The sequence below is a fragment of the Otolemur garnettii genome, unplaced genomic scaffold (genome assembly GCF_000181295.1).
Source record: "Otolemur garnettii isolate 467f Iridium unplaced genomic scaffold, OtoGar3 scaffold00073, whole genome shotgun sequence".
Lineage (NCBI taxonomy): Eukaryota > Metazoa > Chordata > Mammalia > Primates > Galagidae > Otolemur > Otolemur garnettii.
The window spans coordinates 7,836,823-7,845,768 of NW_003852468.1; the positions used below are offsets into that span (position 1 = coordinate 7,836,823).

Here is an 8,946-nt window from a genome sequence, read left to right on the forward strand (position 1 = left end):
AGTTAACATCTCAGAATCTCATCCTCTGAAACACTCAGGAAGAACAACTGCCGTTGCAGTTGGTGTTACTATTACAAGACTCCTGCCAAGAGCAATCATTGTGCCATCTGGTTTGACAAACTCAGAGAGCCAAAGAGTAGCCATTCAAGTCACAGCTTTTTATCTCATCAGTAAACTCACTGCAGATTACTGTGGTCGAGATTTAAAACCTAACTAATCTGGGAATCCAGCCATACTCCACGGCTCAGCTGACTCCATACTAAAGCACATTGTGAGTACAGTCTGCTCTTTCTTAATCTAATAAATTACCCTCCTGTAAAATGACCGCTTTCTGGGAACAATCACACAACATCAAGTTGCTGCTGCTGTTCTGCTTTCTAATTCCGGCTATTTCAGGCACCTTCACGACAACTGGGAACAGGTCACTTCGGGATTTGCCCTAGAGTTACTTTGATATCATATCCTTGCATAATGGGAACCAGATCATTCAGCTCAAGAGTTTATAACAGGCAAATGACTTTCACCTTTTGACCCCGTATTCAAATTCACTTGGAATGGACAATAAAGAGAATGAGAATCATTATCTCAGAAATGTTCAGCAGTGTCAATGGCAAATGATGATGGAAGGCCAATTTAAATGGACTAAACTTTTACCAGAAAAAAATAAAAATCTCACAAAACCTTCTCAGTTGGCCTCAAAATATTCCTTGGACTTGAAAAATGTATTTACCTAAATAAATATGCCATATGGGGAAAAAATAACAAAATGGCTGCTGTAATACATCATAGCATTAGTAAGACATTAAATAACGCAATGAAAAATAAAATTAGCACAGCCTGTCAAAGGACCCAAAATGTTGAAACTCTGAAGTTACACACCTAAGGGTCAATCCCATTGAGTCATTTCTTTAGGGTACATGTTGGATTTTTAGGAAGTCACTCCAAAAATCTGTCTAACCACAGTGACTCAAGTAACGACCTACACATTAGAATACAGATGAGGCTGTAACAAGATTTAGAGATACTTGCTTTAGGGATAAGTACCAGGAAATGGTATTGGTATATGTTTACAAGTGATGAAAAATTAATAAGCAATCATAAAACTAGAAAATTCTTGTGTTTGGGTGGCACCTGTGGCTCAAGGAGTAGGGTGCTGGCCCCATATACCGGAGGTGGTGGGTTCAAGCCCCTGGCCAAAACAGCAAAAAAACAAAAACCAAAAAACTCTTGTGTTTGATATTTTTCCAGATAATAATATCATTTTGCCTTTGTGACCTAGGCAGAAGGTTCAGACCCCTAGTTTCCAGGTAAATAGTAACGTTTCTGATAAAACTATTTGCCTGGTGGGTAGACCCCTGAGATCAAAATGCTAACTGTAGCATCTGGATAGAAAGCAACCCCATGGCGGTAACAGTGAGATAAACTGAGCAAATTCACACCTTGCAAAAACAATGCACAGCATCTGGGTGATGGGCATATTCATAACTTTGACTCCATTGTACAAAATGTAACCAAAACATTTTGTACCCCCCTTATGTCCTCGTAATATTTTGAAACTTAAAAACAAAAGGGAAAGACATGTCAGAGGCTGCCATTAGCCCTGTTTCTCTGGCTGACATGGGCAGGTGTTCTATGTTCCTCTCCCCAGTACACGCATATTGATATCGTTGAACCACAACACGGCAAAAGCAGCACTTTCCACTCCCCAAAAAGAATACAACGTTTTCCTTGACTGAGTCCTCAAGAGAGCACACCTCTAACTCTATACTTCCAAACACTGTATCATTGTGTCACACTGGACTTAAAGCCCTTCAGCTTTCAGAGGCACACAGTGGGAGTGTCGGCAGTGACCTCAATAATTCATCTCGTCCAGTGCCCTCATTTCAGTTTCCTACAGCCTTTCTCTGAAAAGGTTGTAGTAGTAAGGATAGCATCTCTAGCTGTTAGTCCTCTAGGCAACTTCCCTCTCACTCTCTATATTTAGAAATTCAAAGTCAACTTCTGGGAAGCCCAAGGTCAGCAAAGTAAATGCTCACTGCCCCCACCTTCTTATCCCCCTTGTTGAAAACTGGATCACAGAAGCATACAGTGCTGTACCAGTATTTCCCTTAAAAATATATATTTTTAATCATCAGAAATGCTGGCCAATATACCCAGTATACCCTAAAGCTGTATGTGAAAAGGAAAATATTCTGGAGAATATTAACTGAGCTACCAACTTACTCAACATAGTATGTCCCATACTGAGGGTCCTCGATCTTCTCCCAGCCATAGGGAAGCTCTGTAAATAAAGAAAACAGAGTGAAACGCTGGATACAAAACTGACAGAAAGGAACTCATCAACGAGCAAATTTAAGGTATGGAATCAGAAAGGTGGCGGTTCCCTTTCAACGAACACAGCTTCAGTCTGGGTGGCTTCTTCAACAGCGAGTGAGCATCTCAGCAAGTACAGAGCAGCCCAAAATAAAATATGACATTAAACTAACAGGTATTTAACTAAATCCCAAACATAAAAATGCTGATTATTTTAAAAATATTTTAATCATTAAAAACATTGTATGTTTTCTTCTTTTAAAAAGCCTGATGGTACTATCAGATGTACTTACCCTGCAGTCCAATACAAAAAGCCACTGCGTGTTCAGTGTTTCCCTATCACACGTGATCACTTCTGTTATTATATTCTGACCCACTTTTCCCCAAAGCGAAATCCAGTATTAGATTTTTGCCATTTCAAGTGGGCAATCCAGATTTGCTTAAAATCTAAGAAAGTGCCTGCTTTTCCTTGTCCTTGATCCGAGTATCAGGAATGCTAACTTCACTATCACAGTGCCTTGTGCAACCTGTATCCGTGAACTACGACAAAAAAATATCTTAGGTGGCATTATTCACATTTATTTCAAGTAACTGACCAGTAAAACACAACCAGAAATGTTAAGGGTAGTTGAATTTCTGATAGTTACAAAATATTTCTAGTTTTTTCAATATTAACTGACCTTGTCAAGAAAGAATCCTCTTTTCTTTTCCACTTTGTCTGCATTTCTTGTAAAATTAAGGTTTCTAAAGAACTATCTTATTAGCAAGACATGAATTAGGAATGTTCCCGGCAAGTGGTTCTAGTGCAGTGGGTCTCAAGCTTCCTAATGCCACGATGTACTTTCACTGTTACAAAGGGGTCGCGACCCACAGGTTGAGAACCCCTGTCTAGTGCTATCAATTATATACAGGAGTAGAGCAAGAACGAATTTTTAAAACCCCAAATTGTAAACTAAGATGTCCCAAAATTTTACTTGCAATTCCTTTTTTGTTGCTGTTGTTAATTAAAAGAAAATTTTTTTAAGAGATGGAGGTCTCACACAGGCTGGAGTATAGTGGCTTACTATATAACCTTTTAACTCCTAGGATTCAAGCCATCCTCCTGCCTGAGCTTCCTGAGCAGCTAGGACTACAACAAGCATGTGCCACTATATCCAGATAATTTATTGTTATTGTTATTATTATTATTTTTAGAGACAGTTTCTCATTATGTTGCCCAGAGTGGTCTTGAACTCCTGGCTTTTGTGGGGATTACAGGCATGGGCTACTGTTCTCAGCCTTAATTTCTTTTATTATGTTTCTGTTATGCCAAAACACACAGCCACAGAGAGGTATGGTAGACAGCAAATAGGCTTAGAATGTATCAAAAGACGTATACCATTTAACCTTAGTAACACTGTATCAACTTTGTAATAAAAATCCCACTGTAATGAGCCTGGCAATCTATGGAAACTGTTTCACTCAAATAAAAATAATTGTTGTGCATTCAGAATCGAAGACAGATGATGAGCCTCTCGATGAAAAATTGTGAATTACCCTCGCCCCTTTTTTCCAGCATATTTTTTGCATATATATTGACTGGTGGTTTTAAAGTTTGGTGAATTTTTGAGGTTTTCCTTTGAAGGACCTGGATAAAATGCCTGAGGTGGAAGAGGTGAGAATACTTTAAATATGCAAATAGTTGAAGTGTCTGAAAACAGAACATAAAACTAAGATGTGAGATGTACTTCAGTTACTCCATAGCTATGGAGTAATCATCAGTTAAATGGGCACAAGATTTTATCACCAAGTACCTGTTCCATGGATAAGAGTATTTTTGAATTATATCTGTAAAAATGCACTAGAACAGTATTACCTAGGGATCTTCTACAAAAGAAGTATTTTTTGTTTAATAGAAATTTTATTAAAATAGCATGAGAACTGAATGGCACTGTATAAGGATGAATTCTAAAAGTATACCACAATCCTGTAACTACACCATAATTCTCTAAGTCAAAGGTTCTCAACCTTCCTAATGCTGCAACCCTTTAATACGGTTCCTGTGGGTCACGACCCACAGGTTGAGAACCACTGCTCCAAGTACACCACAGTTGGATCTGTATTTCGTCTACAGAGGAATTTGGAGAATTGAGGGACTATAGAATAGCTGAAATGGTCCATTTGATACCCGGTAAATCTGTTTAAAAAAGGATATATTAACAGTTAATAAAGATAAAAGATCAACATAAAATATATCTCTCTGTCAACGTGGAAGTTGATTTAGTATTTTAGTTAGCACTTTAAAGCAATTAATACATTAAGTACAGTCCTTTCTTTTGGAGAGCAAACAGATGTGGCAATTTATCTTCTGGGTTACTTCTAATATATATTTTTTAAATTAGAAATGGGGTTGCTATGCTGCCCAGGTTGCACTGGAACTCCTGTGCTCAAGTGATTCCCTCACTGAGGCCTCCTGAGTAGCTGGGGCTCCTGGCACGCTCCACCACTCCTGGACTTTCAGTAATTTTAAGCCCATACCACTGGTACTATTAGTCAGCTTTTTTTTTTTTTTTTAAACAGGGCAGATTAATACAGATACAGGTAATAAAAGCAAGACTAAAATACCTAGCAATGTTATGTACTATCTAATGTATCAATTCATTCACTCATTTCCTTTCTTAACCTTTCCTTTTTCCCTTTTCTTCCTCTTCTCTCCAACCTCATGCAGAAATACAAATCAGAAATAATATAGTTCTTGATCTCAAGGAGTTCATAGTCTAGACAGGAAGAAAGGGAGATAAATGATAAGGTGAAGAAAACTACAGGCTTGGGGGGGTGCAGAAGAATGCCATCAATTGCCTGGAAAGAGTAGCTATCAGGAAGGCCTTTTAAAGCAGCGATGTTTGAGCAGTCTTAAAACATGAGTTGGGATTAGGAAGAGGGACGTCATTCTCAATAGATCAAAGGGCACTGAGGAGTTAAAAATGCCTGGCATTTTCGGTAATCACAAATACTTTGGTAGCACTACAAGTCGTATCCAAAGAGAGATGAATTTTATGAAGAAGCATCGAATTACACCATTCCTGGAGAGCCGTGTTAAGGAGTTTGATATTTATCTTGATGATGACGGGACTGATTAAGGTGGACTGTGACGTGACTAAATTTATATGTGAGAAAGCTATGGGCAGCAGGATGGAATAGATGGAGTGGAGTGAGAATGAAGGCAGGCACATAAGAAAAACACGAAGAGACTGGACAAGAATTGATGAAGGCTGAGACGAGGCAGTGGTAGTAAGATGGAAAAGAGAGACAAGGAGTTGAAGTAATAGGACCTGCTGACCACCCGAGAGGAGGCCAGCCAGAGTCCCAGGTTTCTGGCTATTTAGGCATGAAAATAAGGTAGAACTTCTGTAAGTGAACTGGTCAACACATGGAGGTGGTCAACAGAAGGAACCAGGCCTGTTGTACTGATACACACACGTGGTGCACGTCCAGTCTATGACAATCAGATCAACTTAAGGAGGTGGTCAATGCAGGGAAGTGGCCAACTATGGAGGTTCTACTACAACGCATGATCAAATATTTATTGAACACCTAAGTATAAAAATGACTGTGGGAATAAAAAAGAAGAAAAAATTTAGATTTAATGGAATTTAGGAGATGATATATAAAAAGGGTCTGTCATCAACGGCTACTCCAACAGCAGCAGACTTTTAAAAGTCAGAATAGACTGAACTTGGTAATTAATGGCAACAAAGAGGAGAGGGCGAGGACAAAGATAATAACCAGTTTTTGGCTCATGCAACTGGGAGGATGTTGTGTCATGTGCTAAGGCAGGAAGAGAAGGCATTAGAGCCGAGCAGCCTGGAGAACGTCCGGCTAGAGATTTGTTAACGAGCTCTTGCAATATGAACCTGGAAGTTACCAGGGAAATGTAAGATAAATATTTGACAGACATTACAGTTAAAGCTACGGCAATGGACATGACTACCTAGATAAACTGTGAATAGAAAAAGGTGGAGGACAGAGCGTAGGGACCACTAACATTTTAAGGAATAGATGGAGAAAGTAAGAACAGTCAAGGACAATGGCCCCAAGGAGGACAGAAGAGGAGCACGGTCAATACTAACAAATGCTTATAAGGCTGCCAGGAATAAAAGTAAGGGCTAAATGGAGTCAAAGAGCCAAAGAGTCTCCGGATCAGGTGGTTCTTGGTAACTCTGAAAAGGAGCGGTGCAGAAGTCAGAATATTGAAGAGAAAAATAAGAGCAGCGTTCTTGGGAACAGCTCACTTGGTTGTGGAAGGCAGTAAAAGAACTATGGGGAGAGCAGGATTAGGGCTAAAAGGTGTTTTGTTTATTTTTCGCAAAGGAAAGACCTAATCTAACCATCTTTTCCTGAGTATACAGCCAAAGCACTCCCCCAAAAAGTGATTTCAAAAGACAAAATTATTTTTGCTGCATCAAGCAGCTGGTTGGTTCAAAAGCCCATGGATTCAGCCTCCTTTCTTTCCTCTTCCCAAAATAGGATTTTTCTTGTTTAAACGTCTGAATTACGACTGCTTTCTCATGGTGCAGCTCTATTCAGTTGGTAATTTCATCATTCTCTAAGCTCCAAAATGGCATCAACACCCAATACATTTCTGAGCTGTCTTAGTATAAATTTAATCTTTCTTTCATCGTAAGAGAAATGGGGTGGGTTGAGAGTAAAATGGATTCTTGATGTTGTATTTTTAAGATAACTACTTAACCAAAATACTAATTATTTTATTTGAATGGAAGAGAAAACATACATCAATTAAATCATCAGACGGAGTGGAAAGACACATTTGGGTTCGGAGTATCAGAACGCTGGGAAGAAAAGGGTAAGTTTTAGAAGCTGCAAGATCTTTCTAGAAGAATTTAAATGTTCAGCAAAATGTAAACAATATCTTAAAATATAAAACCCCACATTTTATTACTATGCTTGCTCTCTTTCCAGCCCTTAACTCTGTGCAGACCATTGCAGAGAGGATCAGTGTGAATCAGCTATTATCTATCCTGAATATAATCTCTGGGGGGCTGTTTTCCCCCATTGACGGGGGAGATAAGTGCATAGGGGAAGTGGTAAAGGTTGGCTGAGCCTAAAACAAATAGTCACTGGGTTCCAAACTGCAGGCTCCTTACTCGTAAGCACAGGCAATGCCAGATAGGTGTACCCTGTTGTGGGGTTGGAGAGCAGGCCTTACGTTTTAAAGGGTTTGAACATTCTTAGAGTGCTGAATACAGTTTTGCTTGTTCTAGCTTAAGCAAGAGATTATTAGGATGACCATATGATGCACTGTTCCCTTTTGAGAATACAAGGGGACACTATTAATAATCATGCTGGGACAATAGGAATAAGTAGCATTAGTCCTGGAACAACCAAGATGTATGGTCAGTGTTAAAGGGCACTAGGGGATCACGTCCATCCAATTCTTCAAATTCCATAGAGAGAAAAAAAAAGTGACAGAAGCTGTTTTCAGTTTCTCTGAGCCCCCTCACTGTCTTTCAAAAGTCTTACCCGACTGGTGAGTTTTATAGAATGAATACAGCTTGCTTGGCTCGAGCACTCCCGAGCTCCTCCCTGGTTTGGATGCCAGCCTGCCCTCAGAGGTGCATTCTGGTCTGTTCTTCACTAGGCCTGCGACCTTGGAGGAGGCCTGTAGCTGAACAGAGCCCAGGGCCTGAGGCTGAAGGCAGAGGGCAACTGTCAGGAAGCCCAGACAGGTGCCACACAGAGAGCCACATCCACTTGCCCGCTGACCTCAGGGGTCTGCTTTCCACGTCTTATTTCTCTATTGACTACAAACTAGTGAATGAAGACAGCCTTATCATTTATTGGTTCCCCAGAACCTTACAGAGATTAAAAAGTATTTCCAAGAAGGGTGACCAGAATAATCTGGAGGCTAGAGTAGCTTCTTTCCTTCTCCCCTTTCCCTCCCGGCCCCCTCCCTCCTTTCAAACATTTACGCGTCTGTTGAAAGGCTATCCCGATAGAGAAGACAAAACTCGCTGCTCTTCAGCGTGGAATCCAATTAGGATGCACAGTAAGTGCCACCCCAGAGCTGTGTCAGGTGGCACTACTGAGTACAGCTGAGGGAACATCTAATTCTGACCCAGGAGAGAACCACAAAGGAGGCTACAAAGAAATTAACTTTAGATTTCAGCTTTGAAGAATAATAGATGGGAGTCAGGGGGCCACAGACAAGGCTGGTTCCCGGCAGAAGAAATCAGCATATGGCAAAGGCAAAGACAAAAATAAGTCTGACTTCTAACACGGAAATCCTTTGAAAAAGAAATACAGAATATGATTCAATTATAAAAAGTCTTTAATATTTGACCAAAGACTCGGGACTTTTTTCTGCTGACAACGTAGAACAAAACAGAGAAAGAGTCAGGAAGGTAGTTTTACAAAGACTAATTTAGTCTCTGCTTCCAAGGTTTTCTTTCTTTTTTTTTTTAGAGACAGAGTCTCACTATGTCACCCTTGGTAGAGTGCCGTGGCATCACATAGCTCACGGCAACCTCCAACTCCTGGGTTTAGGCGATTCTCTTCCCTCAGCCTCCCCAATAGCTAGGACTACAGGTGCCTGCCACAACGCCCGGCTATTTTTTGGTTGCAGTTTGGCTGGGG

General features: G+C 40.2%; 1 protein-coding gene across 2 annotated transcripts in view; it reads right to left on the reverse strand.

The window, feature by feature from the left end:
* The window catches only part of MAGI3 (membrane associated guanylate kinase, WW and PDZ domain containing 3), a 254,341-nt gene that overhangs the window by 58,916 nt on the left and 186,479 nt on the right, over window positions 1-8,946 (reverse strand). For both annotated transcript variants that reach the window (XM_003793865.3, XM_003793864.3), the window contains exon 7: window positions 2,224-2,281. In XM_003793865.3, the coding sequence (XP_003793913.1) occupies window positions 2,224-2,281 (58 nt within the window). The remainder of the gene's footprint in view (window positions 1-2,223; window positions 2,282-8,946) is intronic.